The sequence below is a fragment of the Culex quinquefasciatus genome, chromosome 1 (genome assembly GCF_015732765.1).
Source record: "Culex quinquefasciatus strain JHB chromosome 1, VPISU_Cqui_1.0_pri_paternal, whole genome shotgun sequence".
Classification (NCBI taxonomy): domain Eukaryota; kingdom Metazoa; phylum Arthropoda; class Insecta; order Diptera; family Culicidae; genus Culex; species Culex quinquefasciatus.
The window spans coordinates 96,476,110-96,493,172 of NC_051861.1; the positions used below are offsets into that span (position 1 = coordinate 96,476,110).

Below are 17,063 nucleotides of genomic sequence, written 5' to 3' on the forward strand. Positions count from 1 at the left end.
AATTTTTTTTGAAGATACTCCAAATTTTCACAAAACTTCGTATTTTTGAATAAAAGTACTTAAAATTTTGTGTTTTCACAATTTGGGTATCAAATGATCGGGGTTTTTTCATACATTTCGACTTTAATAAAAAAAATGAAAATACTCAATCATCGCAAAATTTATGTTTTTCTAATGGAAAATGGGTATCAAACGATCGCAATTTTTTCTTTCTTTTCGAATGTTATATGCCAGATTTTTTTAATTTTTTAAGGTGGTCTTATAAAGATACATAATTGTTAATTACATTATTACTTAAAATTACTTTGATTACCTATGATTTTCCAAATTATTCATTCATATCCAAAATACCAGCTAAAATTTGGGGTGAATCTTAATTACTTGCCACTTTAGCTGATACCGGACACCGTTTGGTGATCAATCATCGAAAATTTTGCAATTTTGCATTATCAAGACAAAACCAAAAATTGGTATGATTCCAAATTTTACTCTTGTCTAATCATTAAAACAAATTTTCACGGTTTTTCCAATAATCAAATATGTGGTATTAACACCAGAGACACAAATTTTGCATTTACAATAGTATATTGCTTGGGATAAGTGTGTTCCGCTCAGGGAAAGAGAATGATTTACTTTCTTCATGTAATAAGACAATTATGGTATCTTACCCCTGGTATGCTGGCATCTCTTGTGGATAATAAGAAAATTGCATCCGGAGAGCAAAACAACGATTCTTTGAAACAATTGTGGAAAAATTTGAATAAGATTTTTTTAAGAAAACGGAAAAAAAACTGGCAAACACGCTCTCAGTGCAACACGCAGAAAATCATTATTAAGTTTCAATTATTTGCTTCCGGGAAGAAAATAACAGCAGCACCTGCTGCACGAGCCACCGTTGTTGAGTGTTTGTTCCGGAAGTTGCTCATGCTTTTTTCCGTTGACTTGGAGCGAGTGAAAAAGTTTTTCAACGCTTTCTCACTTCTTTCGGAGGCTGGGCGATCTCGTCGTAAGCTTTTGTGTGCACCACCCAACAATGGAGACTGGCAGTTGTGGTGCAGATTATTAAACTTTGTCAACAAATTATTTTCCCCCACTAAAAGTACATAATCGTAACAGCATTAACTTTGTCGTGGTTTCCACTTTAATTTCTTTCCAGGGAACACAATTTACAAGAACAAAAACAAAATCCAGCTCCCAGAAAGCTCAACAAGCTCAACACAACAAAGCTGGCGATCAGACTCGTGGTAAAAATACTTTCCCCCGTCAGGTAGAGATGCTTAAGCTGGCCGGAATGGCCTAGGATCGATGGAACGTGCTCGATTGGGTGGTCCTGGGAGAACCCGAAAATAACGTGGCGCAAAATTAGGGCACCCATCAATTGTTATAGCCACTTCCCGTCTGCCACAGGAAAAGCTACTTATCGTCGTTTATTTTATTTTTTGCCACAATTTTCGGGAGAGCAAACCACCGGGAAAAATGTTATTTTCCTTCGAGGAAAAAGTTTTGCACGAAAATGGCTTGGGCCGTGGTTTTGCGGGGAGGGATTTCATTTTTCATTTTTAATGTTCACACTTCAGCAAAGAACCACCACCTCCCAGTGTGGAGTGGAGGGGGCTGTTTGATGGGTGCTTTTTGAAATTTGAATATCGAGCAGATTTTCCCTAATGTTTCCCGATAATAGGCGTAATTGTGAGTCATGCCGTAGCTTTTTTTCCTCAATTCACCCAAAATATATAAAAAAAGATAGTTGTGTTTATGCTTTTTGAAAATATTTTCAAAATTTCAAAATCAAGTTTAACATTTCAAGGGGACTGAAAACATAAATTTTGGGCATTTTGAAATGTACGTGCTCAATAAAAAATCAAGTTTTGCAACGAGTTGTACACAAAAAGTTAAAAGTGAAAAAAACTAACCAACTTTCAACTCTTGAATCGTGGTGTAGTTGCAAGCGTGATTGCTTCGCCCCAGTTGGCTTGGGTTCGATCCCAGTCCCGACCCGGTATATATAATTGCATAGGCAATATAGGGTATTTTAACGATTAGTGGACCCCCTAGTAGAGTCGAAGCACATTTTTCACAAATTTTCAATATTTTAAGCACTTTTTTTATACACCGAAAAAAAATGATCGTAATATTCATCAGGAAATAGTGACAGATTTTGTGGCAAATAAAAAAGATTAATTTTACCACAGAAAATGATGAATTTTCATCAGTTTTTGATGAATATTCATCAGGTTCACATTTTTACACATTTTTTATGTAATATTACTCAAAAAAGAGGTAATATTCAACCTACCAAATTTTCAACATTCCAAAATTCAACTTTTTTTCTGTGCAACCCTTTGTAAAAAACAATGAAATCTGAAGTCTTTTGAACAATTTTGACTATTTGTTTCATCGGTTATTTGTTTTTGAGCAGAAAAATAGCCGTTTAAAAAAAATCCTGTTATGGACCCCCTTTTACTATAGTGGACTCGGGTCCATAATCCGATTGTGGACCCGGGTCCACACAGAAAAAAAGTAGAATTTTGGAATGTTGAAAATTTGGTAGGTTGAATATTCCCTCTTTATTTGTGTAATATTACATAAAAATGTGTAAAAATGTGAACCTGATGAATATTCATCAAAAACTGAGGAAAATTCATCATTTTCTGGGGTAAAATTTATCATTTATTTTGCCACAAAATCTGTCACCATTTACTGATGAATATTACCATCATTTTTTTTTCTGTGCACTTTAGGTAAACTGTTATTTTTATACCAAATTTAACCGATATTTGATGTTTTAATGCATGGTGTAGGTATAATGAAAGATAGAATGAATAAAAGATCGATTTTGCTCACTTTTCATTATAAACCTATAGTATGTAAAAAAAGTATTTACACCCCTTGGGCACTATGCACATTTTGTGATGAAACATGTGAAAAATTTAAAGTTTGACAGGAACCTAGTACTACGTTTTGTTCAGAAACTCATGCCAAACATTTTGCTACAAAAGCTCATGAAAGATGATTTCTATAAAAGTTATATAACAAATACTATACTACTATAAATAATACTACGAATTAAAAGGTGCAAAAAAAAGACCTTCGAAAAATTAACAAAAATAATGTTATGTATAGACAAATCACCATAAATCAGTCTTCCAAATAGGCATCCTTGATTAAAAAATAATTTGGATTGAAAGTTTACTAACTACTAGTATAAAGTTTATATAACTCTGAAATTCTATATAAACTTATCTAAACTTTATTTTGCAAACTTTTAATTCAACTAAATGTCAATATATTACCATAGAATTGATAAATAAACATTTTGAGTATAATTTCAGTTTGGGAAATTTGAATCGATAGGAATTTACCAACCTGAATACATCGTCGGAAAAAGCCGAATTGTCCACGATTCACAAGTCAACCTATGGAATCGGAAAGGGCAATTTCCGATCTTTGATACCCATACATCTAGGTTCTTTAAAACCTACGTTTATAAATACCTAAGCAAAAACGTTGTTATGGTTTCGTTTGAGCAACCTGCCAAAAATGTATGAAATTTCGTAATTTTTGTTCTCGTGGATCAATTTTACTTTTTTCGCAGGTATTTAAAAACGTAGGTTTTAAAGAAAACATAGATGTATGGGTATCAAAAGATCGGAAATTTTATGCCCTTTCCGATTCCACATAGGTTGACTTGTGAATCGTGGACCGGTTCGGATGCCGGCGGATTTTCCTACGACGTAATTCCGGGTTGGTACGAAATTCCAACGAAAAATCTGTTCTATCGATACAAATACCCCCAAAACGGTGTTATACCCACTCCAAAATGTTTATTTAGCAATTCTATGGTAATATATTGACATTTAGTTGAATTAAATGTTTGCAAAATAAAGTTTAGATAAGATTTATATAGAATTTCCAGAGTTATATAAACTTTTATACTAAGTAGTTAGTAAACTTTATATTCAATCCAAATTATTTTTTTAATCAGTCAAGGATGCCTATTTGGAGTTGGGAGACTGGATTTATGGTGATTTGTCAACAAATAACATTATTTATGTTAATTTTTCGAAAGGTGTACAAACTTTTTTTGCACCTTTTTTATTTTCGTAATAGTATTTGTTATATAACTTTTTATAGAAATCATCTTTTCATGAGCTTTTTGTAGCAAAATGTTTGGCATGAGTTTCTGAACAAAACGTAGTACTAGGTTCCTGTCAAACTTTAAATTTTTCACATGTTTCATCACAAAATGTGCATAGTGCCCAAGGGGTGTAAATACTTTTTTTACATACTGTATATGTTTTATTATCAAATTTGGCTTTAACCAACAAAAAAAACCTAACAGACATTTAAACACATTTATTTCCGAAAAAGATCAGAGAAAACGTTTCAAAAACTACTGCAAACATAAAAATAATTAAAAAAAATAATTTTGATGCAATTTTTTCCATATTAATTACATAAATGGTTGACCGAAACTAAATAATAGATTTGTTTACAGCTGTTGATTAAACCACGCAGCTTTATTAAAAGAAAAGTTTTGTTATTGATTTATTATTATAAAATATCATTTCAAACTGCAATTATGATGTTTCAGTTAAGTACAAATAACTATAGTTTTGGTTAATTATAAATTCTTACGGCTTCAGCATTTTTGGTACTATTAACATGAAAACAGCTATATTTATACAAGCATTTATTGTATGTTGAAGATTTTTTTTTCTTAAATGCACAGTTTTCTTCATTTTTGAAGGTTAAATTAATAGGGATCCACTTTTGGGAAAGTTTGGATTTTCGGACCCCCCTGATTTTTGCTCGAAAATGAGCAGTTCTTCGGTTTATTTTAGTAAAGTTCCTTAGAATTACATTATTTCGTCTTGCTGAAGTTAAAATGCTAGTGGCCATGGCTGATTTCAGATGTCGAACTCAAAACACTTATTTTGGTGAAAAAGACAATTCAATGTCAGTCAACATTGTTTTAAATAATGTTGAACATGCCAAATTAAAGATTTGTAGGCAACAACACGCTTGAAATTGTGATTTTATTGAATTTTTCATCAAAAACCTTTTTGAGGGTCCGCTATAGGAAAGGGGTCCACTAATGGATAACGTACCCTACACACAAAAAAATATTTCCGAATGTTACAGCATTTACGATGTAACACTTTTGCACGTCATTAAACATTTAAATTTAAATGCAATTTGATGTAAATTTGCAAAAAATTATATGTAAAAACATGATTTTACGTGTGATTCAACCGTTTACGTCGAATCTCAAGTTTACATCAACTGAGTTTACATGTGATTCATTTTTTCCATGTCGAGTAAATTCACATTTTTTTCTGTGTATGCATGAAATTTAACGAAAACTGAGTGATATTCACCCAGATCTGAGTGATATTCACCCAGATCTGAGTGAAATTCACTCAAATTCATTCAAATATATTTTTTCACAGTTATCAATTGTGTCACGCTACAAGGAAAAAAAATCCTGTTAATTTACATTATTTATCATGTACCAAAAAGTATCATGATAAATAATGTATATTTACATTAGATTCATTGGAAATTTACATTAGTAATGAACATTTACATTTGTTATGGAAATTCACATAAGCTCGACTTGGATTGCAGAAGGAAAAGGGTGTGGCCAATGTTCCATTTTAAAATTATTGAATCAGTTTGAAGAAAAGTTTCCATGTGGTTAATGGATGGTCCCTTATAAATAAAATGAAAATCAAAAATTATAAATTACGTATGTTGGAAAATAAACTTTTCATGGTACAGAGTGAAATAAACGGTAATTTTGATCGATGACCCTATTATATTTTGAAAACTCATGACCTACAACTTTGCCGATCGATGTCAGTCAGAAAATATCTTTTCAAGGTACAGATTTTAATTGTTTTCTAATTGATTGTTGTACCGCTTCGAAAAAAATCCAATAATCCAGTGAAAATAAATAATGCAAATTCTTAAATTATGTTTTTCACAAAACTAAAGGTCAGAAGGCAATGTAAAGCCATTTTATTCTTCTTTAGGGATGAGTTTAAATATTAACATTTGCTTTTCATTTCCAACGAATGCACCTATCCAAAAAGACTGAGCTTGCTTTTCAAAAGTTGTGTTTTTCTATCCCAAGCCTTCCTGCAATGAATGCAATGAATCGCCCAACACGTATGCAATCACTGGTACGCCACGTTCTCCGAAACTCTTCTGGGTTTCGAATCTGTAACAGCACTGTAAACGGTCGGTAATGAGTCCAAATGAAATGTGGAAATGGTGGCACACTAGGGTAAATAATACAACCATTTTTTTTTGCAATTCCATCGTGAAACTACTTACTTTTCCTGTCATTCTTGAACGACTAAAAAGTCTACTATTCTGTACCGAAAATAGCAGAATCGAATAGAAACACTTTTCAAAATAAATGCTGAAAAGTTCTTTTCAGCACTGAAATGGATGCTGAAAAGTTGAACTTTTCGGCACTTATTTGGAAAAGTAATACTTAAAAAAAAAATGATTTTTATGGTTTATAGGCAAACTACATGAACATTTGACATATAATTCCATTCAATGGGTGTTTTTCGGAATTGCAAAAAATGTTGTATGGAACTCGTTGCAAAACTTGTTTATTTCAGGAACAAATATTAGACTTCAACCGTTTTTTATGAACTCAAAAGGTAGGTACTCAGGAAATAAGTATGCTCGCTGAATTTGAGCAACTTTTTTTAACACACGTTTCAACACCCTAGTTACACACGTGGCTCTTGTTTCAGCTTTTTATTAGTTGAATGGTCATCACTTCCAGGTGGTAAACTTCCTGAAAGTTGATGATTATGATTTTTTTGCAGGTTGCTGCTCAGCGATAACGTGTTAACAGCACGTATTCATAGCAAAAAAAACCTGAATGGCAAGTAATTCGTGATTTCAGAACGTTGCAATTGCAAAAAATTGAATTGAAATTCCTCGTGCGGAAACATCATTGCTTGTCAGGATAAATTTGAGATTCAAGATTGAAGAAGATTGCGCGAAAGCGGTACCTTTTTCATATTTTTATTCGACGACGTTCGCCTGATCGGTACTTGTGTGCAAACGTGATATGGATACCAAAAGCGGCGAAGGTAGAGTGAGGGGGTGAATTTGGATCATATAAAAACTTTTACCCAAGTGCGATTCCGTGTTGTAAGTGAGTAGAATATGTGTTCGATTATACTTGACGTTGTTGGCCCAACTTGGGTAAGTTCTGCCCGCAGTCTGTTTGAAGTGAGCACTGGAAATTGAATCAAAGTGAAGTTTGAAAAGTGTTGAAGGGGGAATGTCAATGCCCAGAAGAGCAAGCTAAGCAAGTGTTTGTGGAAATCCCTTTATAAGACGTTGGAATTCAGGTGGATTTTTACATAACTTATCCACAACAATTATAATTTAAAGTCTTCACGTGCACTGCATTATCACCAAAAACGTGCAAGATAATCTACGTGTAGAAAATTTCAAAAGACGATTGTTTTTATCATATGCTTGAGAAAGAAAGTTAAATTAAAAATAATTGACGTTAAAATTCTGAGAATTGGTAAACATAAACTGATTATTAATTTATTTTTATAATTATTTTTTCAGCATGGATACTTTTAGTAAAAAATCAAAAAGGCAATTGTTTGAATAACTTTGGCTAAGTTGATGATATAGCTTGAAAACTGAGCAATTTATAAAAAAAAAACTAATTTAATTTTACATAAAAATGATTTTTGGAATTTTTTAAAGTACAGCCACGAAACAAGTATCTGAAGCCTGGAATATCCAAAGTTCGATTATCCTAAGGTTTGTATCAGACTTCGGATAATCAAACCATGAACCAAAAAATTATCTCGCATTTTATTTATTTTCTTCTTTTTAATATCAAATTTTAATTCTGCGACTCAATTTTAGTTAATAAATTTAACTACATCACCGCCATTTTGGCCGCCATCTTGGATTTATAAATTCAAATTCTCTTCAGAGTAGTTTAGGGGTTAAGCTAAGAACAAGATTGTCCGTTCGACGCAGTGGTGAACGCAGAACGCTGTGCCAGTTCGATTTTCCAACAACTGTCAGTCGAACAATCTACAGGGGTTGCTTTGTTCAATGGTTGATGACTGGCAGGCTATGATGACAGGCGCAAAATTTTGCGTTTTCGTTCAGGTCTGACGGACAATCTTGTTCTTACCTTTATTCTTGAGCTCGACAATTAAAAATTTGACGTCGAGATAAAATGTTTTTTCTTGATTCGATTATCCGAAGTGAAATTTCTCGGATTTTAATTTTTTTTCATTTCAATTTTATTTTAGTAGGCCCAAGATTTATGTGATGAATTCTATGAAAAAGTAAATTATGCGAATGTTTTGACATCCCAAGTAACCAACCAGCACTAAAACAAAAACTTAATCAGCAATACTTCAGCACTCTAGTGCATGTTAGTCATGCACCGGCACGTGTTAATGCAGATCAGCACTAAGATTGTAGCACTCAGTATTGCTGACTAAGTGCTGCTTAAGTGCTGGTGCTGGCAACTGTGTTCATCATTTTTCTCAAAACTGGCAACTAGGCCTTGCCCAAGTAGGAAGAGGGAGTGAGATAGCATGTCTTCATGCAGAACTGTCATCATTTGCTCACTTCATTTATTTGGGTTTGCTGACTTTAAAAAATAATGTAAGTACTAAATTCATATATAAAATCTTATCATTTTACTAAAATGCTATGTATTTTCAGAAAACTTCTTCCTGGTTACTCATCTTACTCCCTGACTTGGATCTGGATATGAAGAAAGTACACTCACAGCTGATTCAGCGATGGAAATTAGCATATTTTTCCGGGAGACATGACGACGTCAATGTCAAAATCCGCTTTCTAAAGCCAAAAAAGCCATCATTGGAAAACAAATTAAACTCCAAGTACACAGAAAAAAATCAATTCCCGTAATCGTGAATTAAGTTCACGAATGTGAGATCCACGAAGGAATTTATTCATGAGTATGGTGCATTTGCACCATAAACGTGAATATATTCCTTCGTGGTTCTCATAATCGTGAACTGACTTCACGGTTTCGAGAATTGATTTTTTTCTGTGTAACCTCCGGAAACTTCCCGTCATTTTCCTCATGGGTTTGTTTCAAGTGCTTGTTATTTCTCGCGTGTTTTTTTTGTGTGAAATAAAAATATGAATAGTTGTTTGATGAACTTTGTTGTTTAATTTATCCGATCTTCAATCAATCCATCAATCAATCAAAATTGCATTCACAAAAAGCATGATGATCGTTCGTGTTGGTGTTAAAATTCAAGTCGGTAAGATGCTCCAAAATCATATCAGTGATCCACTTCCAATTTAGGCAAGAGGATACCGGCTCAATATCCACACCCGTCGATGGCAGCTTGCAACTAATGGTTTCGAATCCCGAACAACTAATTTTCAACAAAAAAATCCAACTCGGTCAGCTGTGTCGGTAATCGAGTACAGAGTAAACAAAACAGCTAAAAATAGCATGGGGAGCTGGAGGAAAGGGAGAGAGAGCAATATTTTTGCCTCTCTCAACTTTTTGACATTTTCTGCAGGGTTGGGTAACAACAGTAGGGGCCAGCACTGTTGGCCATTGTTCAGCACTGGAGTAGCTATTAGTGCTGTTGTCAAAGCAGTTTAGCTTTTACTTGGAGCTGTAAATGCGCTGTCAGTGCTAAACTGTGACCATGTTTAAGTGCTGGATGGTTACTTGGGATGAGGAACGGAATTTAGAATTAATTTCAAAGCATAATAACCAGATATAAATTTGAATTTTATGGAACTGTGTGAATGCCACAGGAGCAATTGGTACACGCCCCATACATTTTTGAGTTTGTATTTCCAGTTGGAAAGGGGAAGGAAATGTGGTGTGGTGTGGTCTTTTTTGTTCTGGTCAACAGTTTTCGATCGCTGGCAGAGCAAGATTTCTAGGGAAGTCTTCTAGATATGCTGGTACAGTAGGATGACTCTAAGCTTATGATGAATAATTTGGCCTTTTTTGAAAATTTTAATAGAGCCACCCTAATGCAAAACGTTTCGGATGTTTGGATACCGATAAAGTGAGAGAGAGAGTTAAAATGATAAATCAATAGGAGCTGCCCACATGTGGACTGTGGACTCTTTCTGTAATCCCACCTGTAAGCAATTAAACACAACAAATTCGAACTTTGAACTCAGAACCGAACCGGTTGTATAAGCTTGGAATCCCGGAGCTTTTATTCCGTGAGCAAAACTAAACAATACAATCCCACACACACACACACAAAGTTTCTCGATTCCAATTAAAACATTCGCATGCGTGCCTCCTTTGTCCTAGGTGGCATCCTTGGAAGGCTTCCGAAGGGTTGGATCAGACTCCATCATTCTGGAAAGTTCACCCTCGACGCGTTCCAGCTGTTGGCTCATGGTTTCGAGTGATGTAGGTTGAGTCTGGAACAAACAAAGAAAACTCATTTGAGTTTCCCGATTCAAGTGTAATTGGGTGGAAATGATTGAGTCTCGTAAACTCCTGTGACAAACACGCAAAATGATGAATATGCTAATGAGGTGTTGAAATCTCGCATGTCGGTTATAAGCATGCTCAAGCTTATTACCTAATTCATGGAAATGCTTCCTAACTCACCGTTGCATGTTTATTAGCAATTGCTCCGGAGACGTTGAGTTTTTGTGTTTTCCAAGAAGCGCCCGGATGTTGAACCACGATGGCTGGTGCGCTGTCGAACGAGTTTCCAGAAATGCTCTTCATCGCCTCGAGAGCAGCACGTAAGTCCTGTAGTAGTTTCGTACGAAACGGACTCATTCCTGGTTCTAATTGATTTGCCACCTCAAGCAGATCCACGCAGAGTTCCACCTTTCGTCGCAGTTGCTTCTCGGAAAGATCTGAAAAAGTGTTTCAAAAGGAAAGTGCCCGAATTGACGCCACAAATCATTCCTACCTTTAAGATTGATTCCACCTGGTCCACCTCCCCCGTACAGCTGGGTGAGTGCGTACTTCACCTGCAGCACATTGGTATTCCAGGGATGAAGCACGTCCGTTGATTGAAACCTGCCAAGAAGGCATTCGTAGCCGTCTGGACCGGCGCCGCTGGATAGTTGGCCTATTTCTGCACGAAATGCCTCGTTCCGGGTGATGTACTGCTGGGCGGACTCACGGTAGGAGCACTTTTTGTCCTCACACCTCCAGTCGGATCGGAAATCAAGGGGGTTGACGGCCACCACCTGAGTTTGGGTGCGGAATGTGGGATTATTGGAACTCGTGTGCTGGATTTTCGCACACTTACCATGGATTTGCTGCACTGCGGACAGACGATGGAACCGGCGTAGGTGCGGAACTCAGTTGGATCCGAGCATCGATGGCAACCACACTCGAAGCATTTTGCCTGTTTGATAGTGAATCGACGCTGGATGGTGGCCTGCAGGGGTTGGGCGTACGAAATAGAAATCATTTCGTCCTTCGGAATGTCCACTGAAAGAAGTTCGAAATATGAGTTCGTACGATCTTGAAGTTGTTCTAAGATCCTACCGGCCGCAATCATCACCAGATTGAACTCCTCATCAAAGTAATGCCTGGTATTCGGTTGGCAGCAGTGATTCATCAGAGCGCCCAGTTCGTACAAGGCACGTATCTTGATGGATTTCCCCGGAATTCTTATTTCAAAACTATTGGTATCGAAAATCCCAGCGACTCCCATCAATTCCTCTTCACTAGCTTCCGTCCGAAGGCCTAGCACCACGCGGACAAACGGCACCACATTGGACCGGATTGCGGCGTACAGGGGCGTGTTTTTGCGCGTTTCAAGGTGGGATTCCATCGAAACCACTTTTGCCCACAGTTGCGGATCCGTTCGTTTGAGCAAAATGGCCCGCAGTGGAACTATCGTGCAGTACGCGGAGTACTTTTTGCCGGGATTGCACTCATCGAAACCAATTTGCGGCAGGTAGTTCTTGGCGGCCAGTAGCTGGCACTCTTCCCGATGGTACCTGCTCGTTTCGCAGCTCGAACCGCACATGGGCCAGCCGCAGTGCTGGCAGTTGTTGAACTGCTAGAAAGAGAAAAAAATAAACCAAGAAAATTCCCAAAAGTGATTTAACCGAAAATGCGTTCAAACCGTGATAGACGTACCTTCGTGGCGTCCAAATTGCGGTGGCAGCCCAAACAGACCGGCACGCTGGCCGTTTTGGGGCCCACCATGATTGGCGGTTCGCGGAAAATAACCTCACCGCTGCGGATTGACCGGGTTGCCACCAGGTGACGACCGAGGGTTGAGTTGTGGGTTACCTGTTTGTACGGGAATATTTGTGGAAAATTTATGTACAATCAATAAAACTGAAGTAATCCTAAAATGATTTCAATTTGGTACTATTTTTTTGGGTTTTTAGGAAAGTTTAATGTAGAATTTGGGATGGCCTTGCTTTAAAAATCTTAAAAGTTAAAAAAAAAATGAATTGGTTTGGTAAAATAACTGTTTTTTTGCACTATATTTCATAATTTTACATATTTGAATATTAAACAATGCAATTATTTCAAGCAAAATATAGACATACATCTAAAATATCACTTTAAAATTTAAATTTGACTATCAAAAGAAGAAAAAAAAATCAAAATTGTTCACAGTCCACAAGGGATTATGTCGAAAGCACAATGATTTTCAAATTGGATTATTTTTAACGCTCCCGTGTTTTTTTTGTTAATGCTGTTCATTTTTACGTATTGGTTGATCCATTTACATTTACGAATATAAACATCGTTTGACCAGAGTATGTATTTTTTTGCGATTTCGTGAACAGCGTGAAATCTGAGAAATTTTAAAATTTCCGTGAGATCTCGTGAAATTTATTATTTCTTTTTTAAAATCAATACTTTAAAAAACCAACCTTCAACAATGATTTCACCCACAATGCATTTTGACCGCTTGCTTGTTACGGTGGTAGACTCGTAGAATTTAACTCCGGGGAGTCCTCGGATGACCAGAATGGTCCACCCTTAGTTTTGGGCTTTAGAATGGATTTAGACCAACCATAAGGCTAGGGCTCTTCTAAAATACGTCGAATAATACCACCGAATCGAGAACCACGTTTGAATTCATTGTATTTTTCGAATTATGAGCAAAAAAACCACACAAATTCCATTTATTTTGAGGCTTTTAAATACGCTTTCTAAAAAGTTAGAATTTTGAAAGACTGTTCAATGCTTAGAATGTTATCGGGAGCTATTACCAAGGTAAACAAACAAGAACGGATCCTCCAAATCATTTAGAGGCTTGGAAGTGGAAGTGTCAAATTAAAATCAACTTGGGGTCAGATTGGACTTGCCCTTTAAAAACAAACAAAAGTTAAAGAAATCAAATTAAATGGACCAACTCCGTGTACGCACGAGAGCAAGCAGTAGTCAAGTGCTCTGTGATCTACCGTTTTTTCGAAATTTTTCGCCGTAGTTGATAGTGATTACCCGCGAGTTTGCTTCTCCAGCATGCCAAAGGCCGGCCGTGGCCGTGGCAGTTCAAGTGCGGCCTCGAAAACCCGCGAAGTTCGTCTACCGGCCGTATGCAAAAGGTAAACAAACCAACGCCGTGTCGGCCGCCATCGCGCAGGGAGCGTGAGCGCAGAAGGAATCGACAAAAGTTACTACACCCCGGATATGTTCCAAGATCACCAGTGCGAACCTGTTCGGGTACCTCCGGTGGCACGACCAGTGGCACATCAACATCCGCCAACATTCCCATCAGGAATGAGTTCCAGATGCTGAGCGACGACGAAGAAAACAACAACAACACCGACGGTAGCAGCACTACCGAACCGACGACGATGGTCGTGCACGGAAGAAAGTGTCGACGTCAAAAAAGAGCAATCCTCCAAACGAACGTAGACCACCTCCATTTTTTGTTTTGGACACACTGGTGGACGATGTTGACGAGTTGCTGGAAGGCTTCGGATATTGTCTGAAAATTGGTAAGTCGGCAGTGCAAGTGATCACACTGAATAAAAAGAACTTCGACCTGGTGTTTGAAGAATTGAAGCGTAGCAACTTCAACTTCTACACATTCAACCCCGAGAAGCCCCCTGTTAAAGTCGTCTTACAGGGTTACCAAGACCGTCCGATCTCTGACCTAAAGAAACACCTTTCGGATGCTGGAATAAAACCGCGGGAGATAAAAGTGCTCTCGCGCAAGACAACGGTAACAGATACACACACACTGTACTTGTTGTACTTCGACCGCGGCACCGTCAAGATCCAAGACCTGCGGCGGACTAAGACGTTGGACGGTTTTTGGGTAAACTGGCGGTTTTACACCAAGAACCCGACGGACGTAGCGCAATGCCACCGTTGCCAGAAATTCGGCCACGGCTCGCGGAACTGCAACCTCCGGCCCCGCTGCGTGAAGTGCGGTGAGTCACACCTCTCGAAGGCGTGTGCACTGCCACGAAAGGTGGACTTGGGGGACAAGGCAGAACAAACCAAGCCGCGCGTAAAGTGCGCGAACTGTGACGGCAACCATACCGGCAATAACCGCGGATGCGTTGCGCGCAAGGCCTACCTCGAGGAGCAGGAAAAGAGGAAGAAGAAAGCAGCAGCGTCCCATCCTCCTCAGCGAAGTACGAGCGCAACCGTTCCTGCAGCTGGACAGCTTACGGTTCCAGCGGAAAACTCAGCGTTCCCTCCTGGTTGGGGGCGTTCGTTCGCCAGCGTGGTCGCTGCCGGTAGCGGCAGTACGGCCCAGCAAGAAGTCACCGGGAAAGATCTCTTTACCCTGCCGGAGTTCTTTGCTCTCGCGGGGGAGATGATGACTCGGTTTCGGAGCTGCCGGAACAAGGCGGAACAATTCCTGGCCCTTGGGGAGCTGATGATCAAACACATCTACAAAGGATAAATAACCTGTGATCTAGATATAAGCTTTCTCTTCCTCTATCCCCTTTCCTTTGCAATTTCTGTAAGTTTTTTTTAATTTTTTCTCACTCTTGCTAGTGCCTTAGTTAAAGAAAAAATTGTTCCAAAATGGATTATGATGCAACACACAGCTGAAAGGAACTCCAAAACTCTTTTATGCACTTCAAAATAACTCATTGTATCTTGATTATTCACCAATAAAACCGAATTGAATTGAAAAAATAGCACCTCGATCCGACGCTCCGTATTGAACTGATTCGCGTTCGAACAAAACCGTCGAAATTTTTTTATATTTTTATAAAAGAGATCAAACTTAATGTAAACTTCGTTGGAAAAGTACCTCGAATCATTTCTTATCACCAATCAACGTTGTTTTAGACGGAATGGCTTGTTTTCTGCCCCGCACCCTGGAAAAGTTTCGAAAATCACATTTTTTAAAGTGGCTCATAAATAGTTTTAAATAAACAAATTAACCAAGTATACAACATTGAATAAACCGTAATCTGGGGTGAATCGGGACTGCAGTCTGAATAGGGACAGCAGTTTTTAGAGTACTTAAAGCTTTTAAATTTGGAAATGGATGTACACATTTTGTTGGTCTGAGTCTGTTCTAACCGAATTCAACCAGAAAAGTCATAATATTGTGCTCCAACATAGTTAAAACTGCAGTCCTAATTCACGGTAACATTCCAAAGCATAAGCCTACTACACTGAATTCATTATTTTGTATGTTTTTCTATGGATTTTGGTGCATTCTACTTAGGTTGGCCATTCTGCCTTGCTTGTGGCTGAAAATTGCGACGCCACATGCCAAACAGTTACATCCAAACAATCAATATTTTGCAGAATTGTTACCTGTTCAACTGTTCATTGCTTTAAATTGTAAAATTTTAATTCTTCAAAAAAAAAAATAGTTCAATCACATGTTTGCACATCATCACGTATTCCAGCATATCCAAAATCAAACGAGCCAAAAACTGCCCTGAATTCTTCCACTAAATTCCTCAGCCATCCCGTCCCGATAAAATTTCCGAAATTCCACTCACCTTGTAGCACCGACATTCCTTCCGATGAAGCTGTTTCCAGTGCTGTCGCTGGTGATCCTTGCCGCAGTAGGACACCTGCTGACATCCGGAGCACCGTTGACCGTCCGCCGGGATGCCACATACGGCGCAAACGTCCACGTTACCCATCCTGTTCGGCACAAAACACACTGACTCACTGACTGGCCAAAAACCCATCTCAATTCATTTCATATCACATCAGGAAGATAGCAGGAAAGTGCGCAAATATTGAGTGCGTTGCGATGAAATCTCGACCGACTTAGAAATCACAGTTAAAAATGTTTACATGAATTCAATGCTGCGTCGATTTTTTTTCATCAAAGCTATTTAGTAAAACTTTTAACTAACTGTTAAGAAATGTGATTATCTAGAAAAAATGCTTAAATTTATATATTTTTTTACAGTTATCGAAACTGCAAATTCAAACAAATAAACAGGAACGTTTCGAAAATAGCACCAGCAACATTGTGAAAACAATGCAGTCGAAGCCATTCTTGAAGAAGTATAAATGCCCCCCGGTTTATTTATATCGCAACTTTCCCACACCCACACTGGCTGCTTTAGTTAATGATTTAATTCGGCCGGGTCAGTTCCAACAGCTGCCGGTAACGAAACAGTCACAGTTTGTATCGCTTTTTTATAAAGGTTTATTTAGAAATTATTGTAGTTTTTTTTAAATATATTGGTAGTAAAAAAACTAAAAGGTGTTTAAAACAGACCGCTTTCCTGATTTTACAGATAATGGGAAAACATTTCTTTTGATATTCAAGTTCTGCATGCAATTTGCGAATCACATCCGCCTAGGGAGGATGCTTTTGAATGCGATGAAACAGCTTGTCCATTCGATCAGTTTACGCAGGGAGACATCGATAGAAATCTTCCTTTGAGGACAGGAACTTAGATTAAAAGCAAATAGTTACTTCGGTTGCAGTTTACACAATTTGTATGTAACAAGAAACTGCTGTCAATACAAAAGCGGATAAATTGCATTCTGCGGGATGCATGCTGGAATGATGGCCAGACTCCAGTGAAATTGATCGAAACTGTGCAACATCAAGGTTGCATTTCACGTGATAAACAATAATATT

General features: G+C 37.7%; 1 protein-coding gene across 2 annotated transcripts; it reads right to left on the minus strand.

Moving 5' to 3' along the window:
- Positions 1-10,180: 10,180 nt before the first annotated feature.
- Positions 10,181-16,293, minus strand: LOC6049269 (SET domain-containing protein SmydA-8). 2 transcript variants are annotated; one of them, XM_038249764.1, is made up of 7 exons: positions 15,958-16,293; positions 12,149-12,304; positions 11,549-12,065; positions 11,307-11,491; positions 10,962-11,244; positions 10,649-10,905; positions 10,181-10,455 (listed from the first exon to the last, which is right to left on the minus strand). In XM_038249764.1, exons 1-7 carry the CDS (start codon positions 16,150-16,152, stop codon positions 10,339-10,341), a joined length of 1,710 nt encoding a protein of 569 aa, XP_038105692.1. In that variant the 5' UTR covers positions 16,153-16,293; the 3' UTR covers positions 10,181-10,338. The 2 variants fall into 2 exon arrangements, with proteins under 2 accessions (XP_038105692.1, XP_038105686.1); XM_038249758.1 differs by having other exon boundaries at positions 11,549-12,068.
- Positions 16,294-17,063: the final 770 nt, after the last annotated feature.

Excerpts from the sequence above, each read along its gene's own strand:
- LOC6049269 (XM_038249758.1), bottom strand. The coding sequence starts at position 16,152 with ATGGGTTTTTGGCCAGTCAGTGAGTCAGTGTGTTTTGTGCCGAACAGG. Across the intron at positions 12,305-15,957 it reads AGGAATGTCGGTGCTACAAG|GTAACCCACAACTCAACCCT; the intron begins GTGAGTGGAATT and ends CCGTACAAACAG. Across the intron at positions 10,906-10,961 it reads AGGTGGAATCAATCTTAAAG|ATCTTTCCGAGAAGCAACTG; the intron begins GTAGGAATGATT and ends ACACTTTTTCAG.